This window comes from Lacerta agilis, chromosome 16 (assembly GCF_009819535.1).
Source record: "Lacerta agilis isolate rLacAgi1 chromosome 16, rLacAgi1.pri, whole genome shotgun sequence".
Taxonomy (NCBI): Eukaryota; Metazoa; Chordata; class Lepidosauria; order Squamata; family Lacertidae; genus Lacerta; species Lacerta agilis.
Window position 1 is genome coordinate 29,662,442 of NC_046327.1, and position 21,145 is coordinate 29,683,586.

Consider the following 21,145-nt stretch of genomic DNA (forward strand, 5'->3'; position numbering starts at 1 on the left):
TCAAAGTGTTGGTGCTGACCTTTAAAGCCCTAAATGGCCTCGGCTCAGTATACCTGAAGGAGCATCTCCACCCCCATCGTTCAGCCAGGACACTGAAGTCCTCCTCAGAGGGTCTTCTGCTGGTTCCCTCACTGTGAGAAGCAAAGTTACAGGGAACCAGACTGAAGGCATTCTCAGTAGTGGCACCCTCCCTGTGGAATGCTCTCCCATTAGATGTCAAGGAAATAAACTATCTGACTTCTAGAAGACATCTGAAGACAGCCCTGTTTAGGGAACTTTTTAATGTTTAATGTTTTATCATGTTTAATATTCTGTTGGGAGCCTCCCAGAGTGGCTAGGTAGGCCTGGCCAGATGGGCAGAGTATAATTAATAAGTAATAATAATTATCACACATCTATATTTCAAGGATATTTAAAGCACGCTAAAGAATCCTGGGAACTGAGGTTTGTTCAGAGTGTGTGGAGTTGTAGCTCTGAGAGGAGACTACAATTCCCAGGATCCGTTGGGGTGGGTTACTCCGCTGGGATCTCCCCAAGGGAGGGGTATTCCCTTTCAACTGTGACCTGAAACCCTTTTAAGTGTGCTTTAAGGTATGGTGTCCTGTATATGACCCTGCAGAGCTGGAGTCTAATCAGAGTAGGCAACAACAGGGTGCTTCTTCCTTGGGGATAACAGCACAACCTCAGATGTGTCTACTCATGAGTAAACCCAACCAAATTCAATAAAGCTTATGACCTCCCAGGTAAGCATGAAGCCAACTAATTATCTTACCTTTTCCGGCTCTTCTTATAGACAGAGCTCTGTGGAGGAAAAGAAATGCTGTCAATGAATGAGCAAGATGTGGGATTGGGTCCAGGGCACAGAACAAGATGATGATGATGATGATGATGATGATGATGATGATGATGTTCCTTATGGGCCATGTTTCATAGCCAACAATAGACTGGCTATCAGATATCAGTAGGGTTTTCTCTTTTTTAAAGGATCCATAATGCTTATCTACATGTGGGGAAAACCTTCTCTTGATGAAACCACAAGGGCCGCTTCTCTCCGTATGAACCAACCTGGTTCCTGCCAATCATCATGTGAGGCCTTTCTTCATGTGCTTCCTCCACAAAAGGTGGCAACACAAGAATGGACCTTTTCTGCAGTGGCTCCCCATTTTGCGGGCATTCTCCCTCGGGAAGATCGCCCGGAATCACTGTTATAACTATTTAGGCACTGGGCAAAAACGTTCCCCATCAGCCAGGCCTTTGTCTGATTAACAGTCTATGTCCTTTTACATGTGTTTGTCGGACGGACAGCTTATGGGTTTATTTTGTTATTCTCCTTCTTATTATTTATTTTTGTTTATTTATATTGTATTGTTATACTGTGAACTGTCCTGAGATCTTCAAATTTAATAAATCATAATAACGTAAGAAAGTACTTCCAGGTGTTTAGTTGGAATCCCCTGTCTTGTAATTTGGATCCACTGGTTCAGAACCTAGCCTCCAGAGCAGGAGAAAACAAGCTAGCTCCATCTTCCATGTGACAGCCCTGGAGACATTTGAAGATGACTATCCCATCCTCCCTCAATCTCCTCTGCTCCAGGCTAAACACTCCCAACTCCCTCAACTGTTCCTTATCAGGCTTCATATCCAGATTAATTTCTAATAATACCTGATGATCTCTAGAGTCCAAGCGGCTAGCATCATCATCACCATACCTTCAAACCAGGGCGGAGAAAATCTTAAGCATTAATTGCCCTTACCATTTTCGGTTACGTAGTTGATTGCTTCTGGGTCGAATTGCAAATCTTGGGCCGTAGTTTTAAATTTTTCTTTCACTTCATCTGACACAGTCTGTTCCCTGCCTTAAGACACAAACATGGAGTTGGCATTGAGAATCAGCATCAGAATGCAGGAGGATAGATCCTAGAATGGTAGAGTTGGCGTCATCTAGTCCAACCCCCTGCAATGCGGGAATCTCAGAGAAAGCATCCATGACAGATGGCCACCCAACCTCTGCTTCAAAACCTCCAAGGAAGGAGAGTCCACAACCTCCCGAGGGAGTCCTTTCCACTGTCAAACAGCTCTCACTGTCAGAAAATACTTCCGGATATTTAATGAGAATCTCTTTTCTTGTAACTTGAAACCATTGTTTTTCAGAACTACCCTCCAGAGCAGGACAAAACAAGTTTCTCCCTCTTCCATGTGACAGCCCTTAAGATATTTGAAGAAGGCTATCATCTCTCAGTCTCCTCTTTACCAGGCTAAAGATACACAGCTCCTTCAAACGTTCCTAATAAGGCTTGGTTTCCAAACCCTTGATCACTTTGGTTGCCCTCCTCTGCACACATTCCAGCTTGGCAATATCCTCCTTAAATTGTGGCACCCAGAACTGGAACACTGTATTCCAGGTGTGGTTTGAAGTGGTACTGTGACTTCTTTGGATCTGGACACAATTCTTCTGCTGATGCAACTGAGATTAGCATTATGGTAGCTCTTTTTTGCTGCTGCATCACGCTGTTAAGAATCTTAACAAATCCCCCTTGTCTGACTCCTTCCCTTCCCCCTTTTTAAAGAGCAGCTTCAGAAGGAGGAGGTTTGAAATGAAAAAGCAGAAGCATAGGTTAGTGTTCCTTCGCCATTCTGAATTGTCCCATCCTGATGCAACCCTCAGGGGCTTGTGAGGCACATTTGCACAGAGCATGCCAACCAGCCCCTTAAGCAGGGTTGTCGTGGGGACGAAAATTTGAATTGCCAGTAGATTATGGCAAATTTGTTGTTGACACTTTATCATGATGCTCGAAGTATTCTGACAAATCTAGTGGCAGGAGGCTGGGGGGTGGATTACTCTATTGGCAATTAGACCAGGCATAGGCAACCTTCGGCTCTCCAGATGTTTTGGCCTACAACTCCCATGATCAGGACCAGTGGTCAGGGGTGATGGGAATTGTAGCCCAAAACATCTGGAGGGCTGAAGGTTGCCTCTGCCACCCTTAGACAAACTGGGAGGAAGTGTGAGATTTGCAAAAGCTGACAGATGTGCCCATTGTAACCTGGGGCTCCCAAACAAGCTCCAGACATACCGTAGAGCTGTAGCATGCCCATATGCTCCATTAGGAAGTGGATGATATGGTAATTCTCATAATCTGTATCCACGATGTGTACCGTAGTCTTCTCATCTATTGAGAAAGAGCCGCAAAAGATCCATTAACACCCTTGGGAGTCACTTATACAGATGCAAAAGTAAGGGGGTATGTGTTTTGATGGAGATAATGGAGAAATCTATTATACTTACCGTCAGTATCGAATTCGGCCTGCTTTACAGGGTACAGAACAACTCTTCTACGCTTACATTCTCCCTTTCTGGAAAGAAAGGCAGGGTTGTTAAGCTGCTCCCCCCCCCCCAATGAGCACGTCCCCCCAAATTTCTGCACAAATTTCAAAGAGGTTCCAGGTTCTCAGTCAGGGCTGTGTTTCCTCTGAGAGTCAAGCTGCAGTGCCTTTAAGAAATATGGTTTAATTACACATATTTACACCTGAGTTTAGATGGAGGGGTTGCAAATCTGACCACACTGTCATCTCAGGAGGAGGCTTGTTCCCCACAGTGGTGCAGCAGTGGAACCCAAGGCATCCTCCCTGCCATCTCTATGCCTCTGTCCCAGCCTGCCAAGATGGTCCTGACCTTTGCACTCCATCCCCTTCCCAGCACACATCCCCAGTGTGGTGTAGTGGTTAAGAGCGGTGGACTCGTAATCTGGTGAACCGGGTTCGATTCCCTGCTCCTCCACATGCAGCTGCTGGGTGACCTTGGGCTAGTCACACTTCTTTGAAGTCTCTCAGCCCCACTCACCTCACAGAGTGTTTGTTGTGGGGGAGGAAGGGAAAGGAGAATGTTAGCCGCTTTGAGACTCCTTCAGGTAGTGAAAAGCGGGGTATCAAATCGAAACTCTTCTTCTTCTTCTTCACACCCCAAAGAAGAACCAATTTTGCTGTGACACCATCCCCATCAGCAGCTTGGGGTTGGCCAGTCCTGGAGTTCTGTGAGGGCCATTGCCCAGTTTCAGAAGAAGAGGGGGCAACTGGAAGCTGCCCAATAGACATTCAGAATCTCTGCTGATGTAACTGACTTTCGGGGACCAGGGATGCAGCTAAGGCGAAAAGTCCTGGATGTACGACCTAGCCTCCCTGCTGAAAGAGGCTAGGTTGAGTGGGTAACAGGCCAAACCTCAGGAGCCTTCCCCTTATTCTGTGCTGAGTGAAGGGAGATTACGATCACTGCAATGGAAGCAGACTTACCGAGGAATATCAATTTTGAGGACCAGTTCTCCATTATCTTGGGCCTCCATTACATAGCCATAGACTTCTCTCTTCTGTTTGTCATACTGTACAATTGCAATGGGATACCACTTTCCGTTGAGCTACAAAGAAGATGTTTGTTTGTGTGCTATTGAGAAAGGCATTTCAATATATATTGTAGGCTGGTAGCTAAAGTGGCGTAGTGGTCTCAGACTTTGCATCCTGGGTCACACTTTCAGAATGAACATTTGCTCAAGCCACATCAAGTTATATATATAAGAAATACATTGCAAAACAAAAAGAAGCAACTCCTAGCAGTGCTTGATTAATAACACAGAACACAACTACTTTATAAGTACAATATCACTTTGGCTCTCCAACTTAATCCATTCCTGGAGTCCGTTTGACTCCCGAAACTGTTCGAAAACCAAGGCGCCGCGTCCGATTGGCTGCAGGAGCTTCCTGCACTCAAGCGGAAGCTGTGTTGGACATTCAGCTTCCGGAAAACATTTGCAAACCGGAACACTTACTTCCAGGTTTGTGGCATTCGTGAGCCAAAACGCATGAGTACCAAGGTGTTTGAGAACCAAGGTACGGCTGCATAAAACAATGCTACATACGAACATGACTCATTCCCAAAATATTGTTAGAGAAGTTGGGTGCCACCCCACACTCTGCTGAGTGGGTTCCAGGCACTCACCTAGGCTTTGTGCTCTTTTGGAGAACTGAAGACGCTGCGAAAATATGATTTATTCACATATTTACTCCTTCAGTCTTCATGGAGGGAGTCCTGATTTTACAGTATGGTCACTTCAAAGTCCTGATTTTACAGTATGGTCCTTCATGGAGGGAGTCCAAAGCATCTCTCCCAGCCAGCCTTCACAAGATGGATCCCACTCTTTCTTCTTCCTTCTTCTTCCCAGAACACCCTGCTAAAAACTCTCTTTTCCAGTCACCTCACACCCAGTTACCCTGAAAACCTTCCAAACCCCTGGTCTCTGTTCACACCTAAGGGCAAGGAGGGGAGGACATTTCTGTTGCATTGCCAATGACTCTCAATGGCCCTGATTTGTTTATTAATGGCCTTGGCTTGGCTCAGGAATCTCTTTACAGCTTGTAGTTCTCCCTTCCCAAATAATCAAAATCCCACCATTTATTGATTTCTAGGGTTTAGGGTTTACATAGTATACATATGTAAGTGTGACCTGTCTTTTGTTTGGTAATCTTATTTTTATTAGTTACAGGTAGGTAGCCGTGTTGGTCTGCCATAGTCAAAACAAAATAAAATAAAAAAATTCCTTCCAGTAGCACCTTAGAGACCAACTAAGTTTGTTCTTGGTATGAGCTTTCGTGTATCTGAAGAAGTGTGCATGCACACGAAAGCTCATACCAAGAACAAACTTAGTTGGTCTCTAAGGTGCTACTGGAAGGAATTTTTTATTTTATTTTGTTTCATTTTTATTAGGTGCAACATGAGACAAACAACTCTTATCTCCTCGTCGACACAAAGAAGCACTTCTCTTTTCTAAACTTTAATATTTGTCAGAGTTGAAAATGTCAGTGTTTCTTAGTGCAGAAAGTATTGATCTGATGTGTAGGGATCTTTCCTATTCTGATTAGTTCAAGAGGGTTCTAGAAGGTTTCTTCTCTTTGTGAAAGAAGGTTTTCTTTCTATGTGAAAGAAACAGGCAGAAGGTTTTTATTTGGGTTATTCCTTCAGAGAAGCTGAGTACAGGTGGTTGAAACTGGTTCTGTTATCCTTTTGTCAAGGTCATACTGACTATAATCGTAAGACCAGGAGGAGCCTGTGTTTCACTTGCTTTCTCTTTTCTATCTCTTTAGTATTGTGTTCTGTATGCTGTAGCGTTAAGGTTTAGACTTTGTAAGTTTTATCGTAAGTGCTGCAACTGGATTTTTTTTTTTTAATGGACTGTGTCAATCCTGAATGTTCTGGATTTGTGACCATTATGCTCATTTACCTTCAGTACCAGTAAAGCTCTGCTGGATGAAGTACAGTGGCCTCTGGTCCATTTTTTGGAAACTCTGCTACATTTTAAAGTTTTTTTCCTCCTCCAGCACTGGCGTGACAGAAAATCCCTGGTGATTGTAGAGTAGCCAAGTCTCTTGAAGAAAAGTGTGGATACTGTTTCTGGTTTATGTTCAATTTATGTATATATACATACATACTACACTGAAATGTTTAAATGTTTCTTTATTGGTCCTTGATTCTTCCTCCTAAACTTGCCATGCTCTCCTGCCACACCAGTGTGGCACAACACACCCTTGGAGAACCACTGGGTTAGGGCATGGGAGAGACATGGACCTTGGGCCAGTCACTGCCTCTCAGTCCAATCTACATTATTGGGTTCTTGTGGGGATTAAATGAGGAAGGGGAGAACCATGTACATTGCCTTGTGCTCTGTGGAGAAACAGGTGGGTTACAAATGCAATAAATAAGTAATCAGGGTGCAATCAGCTTGCAAAGTCAGTAAGCAGGTGAACAAGGCTGTGCAAGCTCAATTATTGCTAAATTTCTCACCATCCCTAGTCATGAGTGAAGGAGAAAAATGTTGCCGTTACCTTCTTTAGATTCAAGTCTGGCATCATCGGAATGGGTACAGGAACCTCGTACTTAGGAACTGCTAAGCAGGTGCCAGCGAACACAATAATAATCAGCACACCGTTCATCCTTGCAAGGCTTTGTAGCAGTTCAGGAACGTTTGCAACTGCTGCAGAGACCTCGGTTCTTCAAGTGATGCCTGGATTTATATCCCTCTGCTTATGTCCCCAAATGTCATCCATGCCAGTACAGCCCTGCAATTAAAAGAGGTCGTGGGGTGTTGGAGAGAGAGCACCAGGTGATTTTCAGAACTAATTGTTATCGGTGGTGAGTACATTTTCTAAAAACCCTGGAACACTCTGCCCATCAATGATGGTTCTGAAGGACTCCAAGGCCTGTGGCCTCCCCTGTTAGTTGTGGGTGGTGGTTCACGGTGAACTTCACCACCAACGGAGGCATGGGCTGTGATCAAAAGGAGCCGAGAGCCAGTTTGAACTAATGTTAGAATAAGGTTTGCACCTCCAGACCACATTCCTCACCAGGAACATCCGCTGTGGGAACAAAGGAAATTCAAGTTATGATGGCCTCTCCTCTTGCCTTCATCACCCCACGCCACCCCTTCCTCTGCTGTTCCTTGTCCTCTTCATGGCAAGAATGAAGATAGCAGGGGTCCATCTGCTCCACACCCCTAGGACTAATCTTTCATTGTTGAATGCATGTCTTGTTACGGGCATAAGACCCATCCAAGTTAAAATACAGTGCAGTGGTACCTTGGTTCTCAAATGCCTTGGTATCCAAACAACTTGGATCCCAAACACTGCAAACCCGGAAGTAAGTGTTCCAGTTTGCAAACATATTTCGGAAGGTGAACATGCTCCATTTTGAGTGTTAGGCTTCTGTTTTGAGTGCCACACTTCCGTTTTGAGTGTTACACTGAGGTCTGTCTGTCTTAGTTATTTATTTTGCATTTTTGTTTTTGCGGCTCTTTTTTGGTTTTTGTGTCTGTGTGCAACCCAGTTCATCTACTGACTGATTGATTGTGTGACTACAGTACATTATTTATTGCTTTCATTTTATGGATCAATGGTCTTGTTAGATAGTAAAATCCATGTTAAATTGCTGTTTTAGGGTTTGTTTTCAAAAGTCTGGAATGGATTAATCCATTTTGCATTATTTTCTATGGGAAAGTGCACCTTGGTTTTGTAACAGACTTCCGGAACGGATTAAGTTTGAGAACCAAGGTACCACTGTATGGATTAAAAATGACAGTACCTGAAACTATAGTGTTTTTCTTATTTTACTATTACAGTCAAACCAGTTGATCTCTTACATGCAAGGTGATTAGGAAAGAGTTAGATGCCTGCTCCCTGAGTCATGTCGGGATGAGGAGCGATGTGGAATTTAGGTTAAGCACATTACCAGTGAGACCATCAAACTGGTAACAGTCAGTTAAGGAGGAACCTAACCACTCTCCAGGTAGCTCTGTTGGTAGAGCATGAGACTCTTAATCTCAAATTGGCAAAAATGTATAAATTTAAATCAAATAAGTGTTGGAAATGTCAAGAGAAAGAAGGTTCTTTTTATCATATGTGGTGGTCTTGTAGTAAGGTTAAAGCTTACTGGGAAATGATATATAATGAAATGAAAAGGATGTTTAAAATAACCTTTGTAAAAAAAAACCAAAAGCTTTTCTTTGGGAAATTATAGGGACAGAACTACCTAAACTGTATAGAAATTTATTTATGTATGCTACTACAGCAGCAAGAATGCAACTTTCCACAAGCAGAAGTCCCAGTAAAGGAAGAATGGATACAAAAACTCATGGAATATGCACAAATGGCAAAACTTACCAGAAGAATAAGAAATCAAGATAACAAACATTTATAAAAGATTGGAAATGGTTTATTGAATATATACAGATAAATTATAAACAGATAAAAACATTAGTGGGATTAATGTAATAACCTGCAATTTTATAAGAGTATATATCTACAGTAGATAAAAAATGAGTAAGTTAAATGAATTTGGATATGCAGAAGACAGAAAAAATGAATTTGAGGAACCGCAGAAAGAGGGGGAAGGAAGTCAAATTTAGAAATGTTAAATTGATTGTAAAGCTAATGAAATGTATAAATTTGAAAATATAAATAGAAAACTAAAAAAAAAGCAGACTCTTAATCTTAGGGTTGTGGGTTCGAGCCCCATGTTGGGCAAGTTTCCTGCACTGCAGGGGGTTGGACTAGATGACCCTTGCACTCCCTTCCAACTCTACAACTCTATGATTCTATGACTGTATGCTAAAGCGAAGAACAGCTCCATATTAGCTACAAGGAGGGTTCTAGTATGCACAGTGAAAAATGGGTAGTGAGAGACTTTCCATGGACTATGGTTGGATGAGAGATGTCAATGTGCTGGACAGCAGGTGGTTGGGTAAACCATGAACAGCTAGGATGATGTATATTTGGCCATATAGCTATGCATCCTTGGCGGTTTGGCAGGGCAGAGGCCCATTCCTCTGGGTGGTCTTGTCTGAATTGCTCCCCTATCTTAGTCACTACTCCTGGCCAACTTTTGTTATTGCTGATGATCTCTGCACCAGTCGGGTCAATCTTCTTCTTCAGGCAGGTCTGACAGAGCATTTTTGTTTGTTTTCTGAGAGCATTTGTTCCATGCACTTCAACAAGAACAACAAAAATGGTTCCCAGAGCAGCTTGCATACTGTCAGTTAAGATAAGAGAGCCCTGGCCCCTGCAGGCTTACAATCTAAAAAAAAGGAACCTGATGCACAAGAGGAAAGGGGCAGGGATGGAAAAGGAGGATAGTAATACTTTGGCACCAGTTTTGAGGCCTTCTGCCTGGTTCCCTGTAATCTTGCTTCTTGCAATTAGGGAATCAGCAGAAGACCCTTGGAGGAGGACCTCAGTGTCTGGGCTGAACGATGGAGGTGGAGACGCTCCTTCAGGTATACAGGGCCAAGGCCATTTAGGGCTTTAAATGTCAGCACCAACACTTTGAATTGTGCTCGGAAACATACTGGGAACCAATGAAGATCCTTTAGGACTGGTGTTATCTCGGCAGCCACTCCCAGTCACCAGTCTAGCTGCCACATTCTGGATTAGTTGTAGTTTCCGGGTCACCTTCAAAGGTAGTCCCATGTAGAGTGCATTGCAGTAGTCCAAGCAGGAGATAACTAGCGTATGTGCCACTCTGGTGAAACAGTGCGCAGGCAGGTAGCGCCTCAGCCATCGTACCAGGTGGAGCTGGGAGACAGTTGCCCTGGACACAGAATTGACCTGCGCCTCCATGGACAGCTGCGAGTCCAAAATGACTCCCAGGCTGTGCACCTGGTCCTTCAGGGACACAGTTACCCCATTCAGGACCAGGGAGTCCACCAAACCCACATGCCCTCTGTCCCCCCAAAACAGTACTTCTGTCTTGTCTTGTCAGGGTTCAACCTCAGTATGGCTCGCGATAGGGTTAGGAGTCAGGGGTGGGTGGCGCACCGAAAGTAACCTCCCTCAGTTATGACACCCGGGGTGGTCCACCCCCACCGCCCCCTTCCTTTGCCCGTGCCTGAGCTGACATAGTTGGTTTCAGAGGTGGTGTTGAGGACTGCTGGTTTTGGGGAACTTCAATATCCATGGCTCAGAATTTCATGGCTGCCTCTTAAGATAGTTCAGAAATTTCAGCTGGTGCAGAAATTGGTGGCTTGATTGCTCACTGGGGCAAGATGGTTGAGCATATTACACCAATCCTGGCTGCACTGGCTGCCAGTTATTTTCTGAGGCAGACGTATGGATCATCATTACATGTTGAAGTCTGAGGAGAACCTGACGTCAATTTGCCTTCTTGTCGTCTGAATTGATCAAAAATACTTTCAGAGGTTTGGGAATGGGAAGTCCTTCACTGTGAATGAATGTACTTTATTCGGTCACAGACCAGCATAAAACAAGATATTTGCATTTATAAAAACAATGTAAAAACAATGTAAAAAATATATGTTTAAATGGGTACTCATTACATGATGAGGGCATATTCAACATATCCAGCCCAACTTAAACCATGTCCTTAAAATCATTGATTAAACATAGATATAACTAATAAAATTTAGACTCGGGTATTGGTTCTATGAGATAGGCTACTAAAATATAGATCCAACAATATTTTAGGCCACTATTTAAAGTTGATTTACATCACAGACCATCTTTCGACGTATATCTATCAAGGCTGCACAGAATCTGGCGACAGCGTAAGTGATTTCTGGGCTTTCATCCTGTAATAGCAATGAGATATTATGTTGTTCTGAAAGCCCAGGAAACTTATCTAAAATGGGTTGGATAAACCTTGCTCGGACGTCCGTATAATACTTGCAGTAGAAGAAGACATGTTCTAATGTTTCCTGCTGCCCCGCACCACAAGGGCATTTCCTTTCTTCATGGGGTATCTTCTCATAACGGCCTTCTTGCATTGCTGAAGGTAATGCCTGACATCGGGCCAAAGTGAATGCCCTTCGCTGCTTTGGAATTTCAAGATTAGCTACATATGGCATTTGGGTGGTCAAATATCGTCTATTTTCACTAATCAGAAATCTTGGGGAGCTGGCCAAGTCAGCTTGTCTTTGAGTGTCTACCACTCGCTGTTTAATAGTGTTTCTTGCTCCTTCATACCCCATGGCAAGCAGGGTTTGTGGATTAAATCCCAGGGTTGCTATTATTTTTCCCACTGCTCCTTTCCATGTTGTTTGGAAGTCATCTTTGATGGTCAACGGAGCCAGGCCACTTGGGAAGAAGACTAGTCTCAGCCAGTAATTTAAAATGGCCAGCCACACTCTTGCCTCGATTCTTAGAACTCCAGTCTCGAGGCGTATGGTGGCATTGGAGACATATCTGGGTACTTGTAAAGCCGATCTTAGGAATTTGGATTGCACCACCTCTAAAGGGGCATAGTTGGTAAATGGGCCTAATTGAGCACCATATAGCAATTGTGCAATTGACTTGGCCTCAAACAACTTTAAGGCTGCTGGTATATAATTCCCACCTTTACACTGTGCAAAACTGGTTATGCTCCTGTCCACTTCTTTTCCCCCGTGATGCCTGCGAGGCTTTGCTTTATACTAATGAGCGCATCATCTTATGTCAGAGATCATAAAGCCAAGATGTCATCAGTCTGCATGCCATCGGTCCTGGGTTTGGTGTGTATGATGGGCTGATGCGACATGACACCATGTGGTGCAATCAGGAGTATGAAATGCAACATGTCCAAATGAAATCATGTGCACAATACATGACCATCTTTGTATCTCCTCAACAAGAGACAGTCAACAAATTTTATTATCATTATTGTGTCATCAGTCTGCATGCCATCGGTCCTGGGTTTGGTGTGTATGATGGGCTGATGCGACATGACACCATGTGGTGCAATCAGGAGTATGAAATGCAACGTGTCCAAATGAAATCATGTGCACAATACATGACCATCTTTGTATCTCTTCAACAAGAGACAGTCAACAAATTTTATTATCATTATTGTGTCATCAGTCTGCATGCCATCGGTCCTGGGTTTGGTGTGTATGATGGGCTGATGCGACATGACACCATATGCTGCAATCAGGAGTATGAAATGCAACGTGTCCAAATGAAATCATACATACAATGTGGACTGGATCGTTTATACATGACCATCTTTGTATCTCCTCAACAGGAGCCAATCAACAAATTTTATTATCATTATTGTGTTCAACACCTTGAAATTAGAAAAAAGAGAGAGGCTGTTTTTATTTCAGAGGCATTTTGTGAATTGTGAAATTTAGGAAGTTCCACTACCTTCTAACTATGACAGGTTTTACTGCCTATGCAACTTTCTGAAGTCCATGAACTTGACCTTTGAAGAGTTTATAAGTAAACTATGTTTTATTTTCCAAACTTGTGGTCTCCTGGGGTAAGAAAGAAACTTTAGAAAGTTTTTTTTTTTAATGGGGACATTTTGAAATTCACTTTAGAGAGCACATTTTAAAGGTCCAACAACCTATCTTTCCATGCTTTACTTTGCTGCATATTTTGTGATCTTGACTGGAGTTCTCTCACCAAAAGTACTTGCCCCAAGCCTGGATCTTGGAATTCAGGAATTTTCCTTTTTATATAGTGCTATGAATTTGTAATGTACACATAATAGTTTTCTTTCTCTTAAGGCTAGCAGACGAGAAAACAGACGAGAAAACAGTACCACTTATGTGATTAGAATACCATTTATATATATATCTGATCCAAATGCTTCAAGTTTTCTTTCCAAATGGAATGGTTAACAATGATGGTTGGTATTTTCAATGCAGGGAGGCAGATTCTAGGACGATTCCTCCATCCCCATCCTTATGCAGACATCTTACCCATGTTATTTTTGGCATTCTGCATGGAATTGCAAAAGACAAGAGATCCCGTTATCACAGCAAGAGGTGGGGACCTTGGGCCATGGAGAAAACCCACAAAGGTTGCAGATGTATTCTTCTGATCCCTGCTCCTGGTCATTTAACAGAAGCCTGATCTGCCGATGTTTCTAAATTATAATGTTCCTGCTCTCCAGGCCTTGGTGATAACTGCCCTGAGACCTCTGGGTATAAGGTGGTATATAAAATCTAATGATGATGATGATGATGATGATGATGATGATGATAATAATAATAATAATAATAATAATAATAATAATAATAATAATAATATCAGCAAATCAGCAGGAAGGTGTCAATGTCGGATTCAGTTGGATGCTGGAGGGCTCTGTGCTGGCTTCCATTCCCCTGTGGAAGCACAAACAAGCAGGCTGAGAGGTGATGATGGGCAGAGCCAGTGCTTTTTTTCTGGGGTGACACAGTGGTATGCATACCCCTAAACATTTAATGAATCTAACAGGACAAGAAACTAAACATTTTAAGGAAGCACCAGGGCTCTGGCAGGATGCTGGAGCCTCCCTGCCTCCCTCGGAAACACAGGTAGTCTTTGGGAAGGTGACAGGAGGGGTACTGGACCTATCAAAGCTTCATCACGCCTCCCTCCCTAAGATGGGCAGACATTTCCTGGGCTTTGGGAATGTGGCGCCAGGGGAACATTTAGGGGAATATCCTAGTTCTCCTAGTCCGCTGCCCATTCACCACTGCCATGATCATTTCGTATGATTAGCAAACCCCCTTTCTTGGACACTCACCCGGATGGGATGGGTGGCTTATCTCCCTGGCAGAGAACACGTTCCGCATATACAAGGTCCCAGGTCTGAACCAGCTAAAATTATCAGTGTTCATGGAGACTTCTGCCTGAGGCCTGGGGCTACCTTTCAAGGTGATCGGGAAACTACAACTAATCCAGAATGCGGCAGCTAGACTGGTGACTAGGAGTGGCTGCCAAGACCATATAACACCAGTCCTGAAATACCTACATTGGCTCCCAGTACGTTTCCGTACTGTGTGGAGTTGTAGCTCTGAGAGGAGACTACAATTCCCAGGATCCATTGGGGTGGGTTACACAGGTGGGATCTCCCCAAGGGAGGGGTATTCCCTTTCAACTGTGACCTGAAACCCTTTTAAGTGTGCTTTAAGGTATGGTGTCCTGTATATGACCCTGCAGAGCTGGAGTCTAATCAGAGTAGGCAACATCAGGGTGCTTCTTCCTTGGGGACTCACAGAACAACCTTAGATGTGTCTACTCATGAGTAAACCCCACTGAATTCAATAAAGCTTATGACCTCCCAGGTAAGCATGCAGTGGACTAATTCTCTTACCTTTTCCGGATCTTCTTATAGACAGAGCTCTGTGGAGGAAAAGAAATGCTGTCAATGAATGAGCAAGATGTGGGATTGGGTCCAGGGCACAGAACAATATAAGGATTAATAATAATAATAATAATAATAATAATAATTATTATTATTATTATTATTATTATTATGTTCCTTATGGGCCATGTTTCATAGCCAACAATAGACTGGCTGTCAGATATTAGTAGGGTTTTCTCATTTTTAAAGGATCCATAATGCTTATCTACATGTGGGGAAAACCTTCTCTTGATGAAACCTCAAGGGCCGCTTCTCTCAATATGAACCAACGTGGATCCTGCAATCATCATGTGAGGCCTTTCTTCATGTGCTTCCTCCACAAAAGGTCTGGAAGGTGGCAACACAAGAATGGACCTTTTCTGCAGTGCCTCCCCATTTTGTGGGCATTCTTCCCAGGGAGGATCGCCTGGAATCACCGTTATATCTATTTAGGCACTGGGCAAAAACGTTCCCCTTCAGCCAGGCGTTTATCTGATTAACAGTCTATGTCCTTTTACATGTGTTTGTGGGAGGGATGGCTTATGGTAGGGGTCAGCAAGCTTTATCTTGCCTGGGCCGGATCGGTCCCATGGAGATCTCTCTGTGGGTTGGAATGCGCACATGGGTGAGCATGCACACCCATGATTTTCAGCGTCTGCGCAGAAGCGATTTCCTTTATTTGCGCATTCGCAGATGTGATTTACAGCGCCATGGAAGTGAGTCCCTGCCCCGCACTGTGCCGGTTTAGAGAGTGGGCGGCTCAGTTCAGGGATGGCTTGTGGGCCGGTCAAACAACCTCCGCGGGCTGCTTCTGGCCCATGGGCCTTAGGTTGCTGGCCCCTGGCTTCTATGTTGGTTTTGTTATTGTTCTCCTTTTTAATATTTATTTTTGTGTTTTTATATTGCATTTTTATACTGTGAACTGTCCTGAGATCTTCAAATTTAATAAATCATAATAACGTAAGAAAGTACTTCCATGTGTTTAGTTGGGATCCCCTGTCTTGTAATTTGGATCCACTGGTTCAGAACCTAGCCTCCAGAGCAGGAGAAAACAACCAACTCCATCTTCCATGGGACAGCCCTGGAGACATTTGAAGATGACTATCCCATCCTCTCTCAATCTCCTCTACTCCAGGCTAAACACTCCCAACTGTTCCTTATCAGGCTTCATATCCAGATTAATTTCTGATAATACCTGATGATCTCTAGAGTCCAAGCGGCTAGCATCATCATCACCATACCTTCAAACCAGGGTGGAGAAAATCTTAAGCATTAATTGCCCTTACCATTTTCGGGTACATAGTTGATTGCATCTGGGTCAAATTGCAAATCTTGGGCCGTAGTTTTAAATTTTTCTTTCACTTCATCTGACACAGTCTTTTCCTTGCCTTAAGACACAAACATGGAGTTGGCATTGAGAATCAGCATCAGAGTGCAGGAGGATAGATCCTAGAATGGTAGAGTTGGCGTCATCTAGTCCAACCCCCTGCAATGCAGGCAGTGGCGGAGGAAGCCTCCGCGCTGCCCAGGGTGGCAGTGTGGAGGCGCCCCCATGGGGGCAGGGTGTCACGGTGCATGCGTCGTGACGCCACGATGCACCGGATGCACTGTGTATGCCCGGAATTTCCAGACATGCGTAGTGGATCCAGCTGACACTGCTGCGAGGCGGCGAGCGAGCAGCGCATTGTGGGGCTGCCCCGTCCGTAAAGAAGCACGGATGGGGTGCCGGGCGGTGGGGGAGGGGCCGGGGGTGCCACCCCCCTCCCCTGGAACCCGGGGCGGAGCACCCCCTACGCCCCGCCCTTCCCACGCCACTGAATGCAGGAATCTCAGAGAAAACATCCATGACAGATGGCCATCCAACTTCTGCTTAAAAACCTCCAAGGAAGGAGAGTCGACAACCTCCTGAGGGAGTCTGTTCCACTGTCGAACAGCTCTCACTGTCAGAAAATACTTCCGGATATTTAATCAGAATTTCTTTTCTTGTAACTTGAAACCATTGTTTTTCAGAACTACCCTCCAGAGCAGGACAAAACAAGTTTCTCCTTCTTCCATGTGACAGCCCTTAAGATATTTGAAGAAGTCTATCATCTCTCAGTCTCCTCTTTACCAGGCTAAAGATACGCAGCTCCTTCAAACGTTCCTAATAAGGCTTGGTTTCCAAACCCTTGATCACCTCGGTTGCCCTCCTCTGCACACATTCCAGCTTGGCAATATCCTCCTTAAATTGTGGCACCCAGAACTGGAACACTGTATTCCAGGTGTGGTTTGACCAAGGCAGAATACAGTGGTTCCTTCTCCATTCTGAATTGTCCCATACTGATGCAACCCTCAGGGGCTTGTGAGACACATTTGCACAGAGCATGCCAACCAGCCCCTTAAGCTACCCTGCCTCGCAGGGTTGTTGTGGGGAGGAAAATTTGAATTGCCATTAGATTATGGCAAATTAGTTGTTGACGCTTTATCATGATGCTCAAAGTATTCTGACAAATCTAGCGGTGGGGTGGTGATGGATTACTCTATTGGGAATTAGTGGTGGTATTTACAAATCCTTAGACAAATTGGGAGGAAGGGCGTGATTTTCAAAAAATGGCAGGTGTGCCCATCATAACCTATGGCACCCAAACAAGCTCCTATGGGCCAGTCTCCAGACGTACCAAAGAGCTGTAGCATGCCTGTACGCTCTGTTCTGAAGAGGATGATATGGTAAGTCTCATAATCTGTATCCACGATGTGTAGTGTTGTCTTCCCATCTATTGAAAAAGAGCCGCAAAAGATCCATTAACAGGCATGGGAGTCACTTACACAGATGCAAAAGAAAGGCAGCGGTGCCGGCGGGGTTAGAGAAAGCACTTTTTCACTCAGCGCATAGTTAACCTATGGAACTCACTGCCCCAGGAGAGATTTGTGGAGGAGGAGAGGGCTATCAATGGCTCTGCCTCCGCAGTTGGAGGAAGAAATGCTTCTGAATACCAGTTGCTGGAAACCACAGGAGGGGAGAATTAATTAAGGAAGCATGAATGTGAGAAGGGGGTCTACATTGAGACCACATAACACTGGTCCTGAAAGACCTACATTTGGCTCCCAGTACGTTTCCAAGCACAATTAAAAGTCCTAAACGGCCTTGGCCCAGTATACCTGAAGGAGCATCTCCACCCCCATTGACCAGCTCGGACACTGAGGTCCATTGCGAAAAGTGAGGTTACAGGGAACCAGACAGAGGGTCTTCTCGGCAGTGGTGCCCACCCTGTGGAACACTCTCCCATCAGATGTCAAGGAAATAAACAACTATCTGACTTTTAGAAGGCATCTGAAGGCAGCCTAGTTTAGGGAAGTTTTTCATGTTTGATGTTGTCGCTTTTTTACTATTAAATATTCTGTTTGGAGCCACCTAGAGTGGTTGGGGAAACCCAGCCAGGTGGGCGGGGTATAAATCATAATTGAGAGACGCCAAATATTCCATCCAGGCCCTTCTACCTGTCAGAAGAAATCCATCTAACTCAGCCCAGAAAGGAAGAGAAATCTGCTTCCGTTTCAGGTAGCGAACTTGGAAAGTTGCTCTCCCAGGTTCGCTGGAGCTTGAGGGCGGGGTGTGGTGGGGGGCTTGGGTGGAGATAATGGAGAAATCTATTATACTTACCTTCACTATCGAATTCGGCCTGCTTTACAGCGTGTAGAACAATTGTTTTACGCAGACATTCTCCATTTCTGGAAAGAAAGGCAGGGTTGTTAAGGGTTGTCCCAGCCTGCCAAGATGGTCCTGACCTTTGCACTCCTTCCCCTTCCCAGAACACCCCAAAGAAGAACCAATTTTCCTGTGACATCATCCCCATCAGCAGCTTGGAGTTGGCCAGTACTGGAGTTCTGTGAGGGCCATTGCCCAGTTTCAGAAGAAGAGGGAGCAACTGGAAGCTGCCCAATAGACATTCAGAATCTCCGCTGATGTAACTGACTTTCGGGGACCAGGGATGCAGCTAAGGCTGGACCTCAGGCGAAATGACCACTCCCCACATTTACTGGGGGCCGGCTTTTGCGTGGTTGCGCACAGCCCCTCCGGGGACTACTAGACCCCTGGCAAAATAGTTGGCTTCCCCGAGCTGGATACCTGGAGGTTCCCACCTAGCCTCATCAATCAGCCAATCCTGGCTGGGGGGGTGTTGCCAAGGGAATTGGCCAGGTATAGTTAGGACCGCCCACACTCACAATAGAGGGTGTAACTTACCTGTTGGTCCTCAGTCAGCTCCTGAACTTCCCCCACCTAGCCCTCCCTCAATCTATGCCTTCTTTCATAGTTTAACCTTCTTCTTTACAGCTATACATGCACTGCTGCAGTCCTAGATGGTCACCATTGAGAGACCGGGAAGGAATTTCCCTGCATTGGCAGGTTTCACCTTCCCCGTAGCAAAACGTCACAACTTTGGCGGTTTTTAGACCTTGGGCAGAATCCTTTAGTCTATCTTCCCTCAATGGTGTGTGGGTGTGTGTGGATGTGTGGATGTGTGAAGCGGTGACCCACGCCCCCCCCCCCTGCGGCAGCGATCCCAGGGTTCCTCGTTAAAGGAGTTATTTTGAAGGGAGGCCCTGGCCATACGCCAATGGGTTATCAGTGCTCTCCCCTACGACGCGGCGAAATGGGGGGCGGGCTCTCTGCTTGAACAGACGTTCTCCAGAGTCGGTCCAATCCCCACACACTTTGGATAACCCTGATGTTCCCCAGATCCCCGGCTGGGGACTGGGAGGGATAAACGTCCAATGCCTAAGCCAATGTCTTCCTACATCTGAGAATTTAATAAAGTTGTAGCCAATTTTAATCCCACAACAAGTTGTCAGGTGTCATTATTCCTCCCAGGGGTCGCCTGGGGCTTGGGGGGTGGGGTGGGTCTCCGCCTGTCCACGCAAAGTCCTGGATGTACGACCCAACCTCCCTGCTGAAAGAGGCTAGGGTGGGTGGGCAACAGGCCAGGCCTCAGGACCCTTCCCCTTATTCTGTGCTGAGTGAAGGGAGATTATGATCATTGCAACGGAAGCAGACTTACCGAGGAAAATCAATTTTGAGGACCAGTCCTCCATTCTCTTGGGGCTCCATTGAATAGCCAAAGACTACTCTCTTCTGTTTGTCATACTGTATCATTGCAATAGGATACCACGTACCGGTGAGCTACAAAGAAGATGTTTGTTTTTGTGTTATTGTTTGTGTGTTGTTGAAAAAGACATTTCAGTATGTATTGTAGGCTGGTAGCTAAAGTGGCGTAGTGGTCTCAGACTTTCCACTCTGGGCCACACTTTCAGAATGAAAATTTGCTCAAGCCACATCAAGTTTTTTTTTCATTGATAGGAAATACATTGCAAAATGAAAAGAAGCAACTTCTAGCAGTTCTTGATTAATAACACAGAACACAACTACTTTATAAGTACAGTAGCACTTTGGCTCTCCAACTTAATCCATTCCTGGAGTCCGTTTGACTCCTGAAACTCGTTCGAAAACCAAGGCGCTGCTTCCGATTGGCTGCAGGAGCTTCCTGCACTCAAGCGGAAGCTGTGTTGGACATTCAGCTTCCGAAAAACATTTGCAAACACTTGCTTCCAGGTTTGTGGCATTCGTGAGCCAAAACGTATGAGTACCAAGGTGTTTGAGAACCAAGGTACGGCTGCATAAAACAATGCTACATACGAACATGACTCATTCCCAAAATATTGTTAGAGAAGTTGGGTGCCACCCCACACTCTGCTGAGTGGGTTCCAGGCACTCACCTAGGTTTTGTGCTCCTTTAGAGGACTGAAGACGCTGCGAAAAGATGATTTATTCACATATTTACTCCTTCAGTCTTCATGGAGGGAGTCCAGATTTTACAGTATGGTCACTTCAAGAGGGGCTTGTGCCCCATAGGGGTGCTGCCCTGGAGTCCAAGGCATCTCTCCCAGCCAGCCTTCTCAAGATGTATCCCACTCTTTCTTCTTCCTTCTTCTTCCCAGAACACCCTGCTAAAATCTCTCTTTTCCAGTCACCTCACACCCAGTTACCCTGACAACCTTCCAAACCCCCAGTCTCTGTTCACACCCAGGGGTGGAGCAAGAGGGGTGAGATGGGGCCGTTCGCCACCATTGGGGGTGACACTTGGCACACCCCACACAACCCCCAAACCTACAGCAAGCGACGGCCATGACAGCCCATCTGGGCCGCCGGCAGAACGGCAAAGCTCTCCCCCTTTCCCCAGGTTCGCTGTAGGCTTAGGAGGCGGGAGGTGCCGTTGCATAGGCTAGCTCAGGAATCTCTTTACAGCTTGTAGTTCTTGTCATGTGACAAAGACGCATGAGAGCAGGAACAGCTGTTGGAATTTAACTGCCATAACTGCCATTCTAGTCTGTAACTGTCTTTCAGTGCTGTGTGAGTTACTTACCTTGACTGTGGTGACTAGTTTCTCTCAGGGTGTGTGCCTGAATAGAGAAGAGCCTGTATTCTATAGGTGATCTATTTTTCAAAAGAAGTTTATTTTAAGCTTAATAAAA

At 45.0% G+C, this 21,145-nt stretch overlaps 1 protein-coding gene across 1 annotated transcript; it reads right to left on the reverse strand.

Annotated features, from left to right (window-relative positions):
- Positions 1 to 787: 787 nt before the first annotated feature.
- Positions 788 to 19,769, reverse strand: LOC117061169 (major urinary protein 20-like). The gene is made up of 7 exons (XM_033173854.1): positions 19,675 to 19,769; positions 18,279 to 18,346; positions 17,296 to 17,391; positions 15,925 to 16,026; positions 3,075 to 3,170; positions 1,755 to 1,856; positions 788 to 801 (listed from the first exon to the last, which is right to left on the reverse strand). The coding sequence occupies exons 1-7, from the start codon at positions 19,767 to 19,769 to the stop codon at positions 788 to 790; spliced, it is 573 nt and encodes a 190-aa protein (XP_033029745.1).
- Between the last annotated feature and the right edge of the window lie 1,376 nt (positions 19,770 to 21,145).

Bases quoted from the DNA above. Each gene is read 5' to 3' on its own strand.
- LOC117061169 (XM_033173854.1), bottom strand. From the start codon at position 19,769: ATGATACAGTATGACAAACAGAAGAGAGTAGTCTTTGGCTATTCAATG. The intron at 16,027-17,295 runs GTACGTCTGGAG...TTGTGTCTTAAG, and splicing joins AGGCATGCTACAGCTCTTTG to GCAAGGAAAAGACTGTGTCA. The intron at 1,857-3,074 runs GTATGTCTGGAG...TTGTGTCTTAAG, and splicing joins GGGCATGCTACAGCTCTACG to GCAGGGAACAGACTGTGTCA.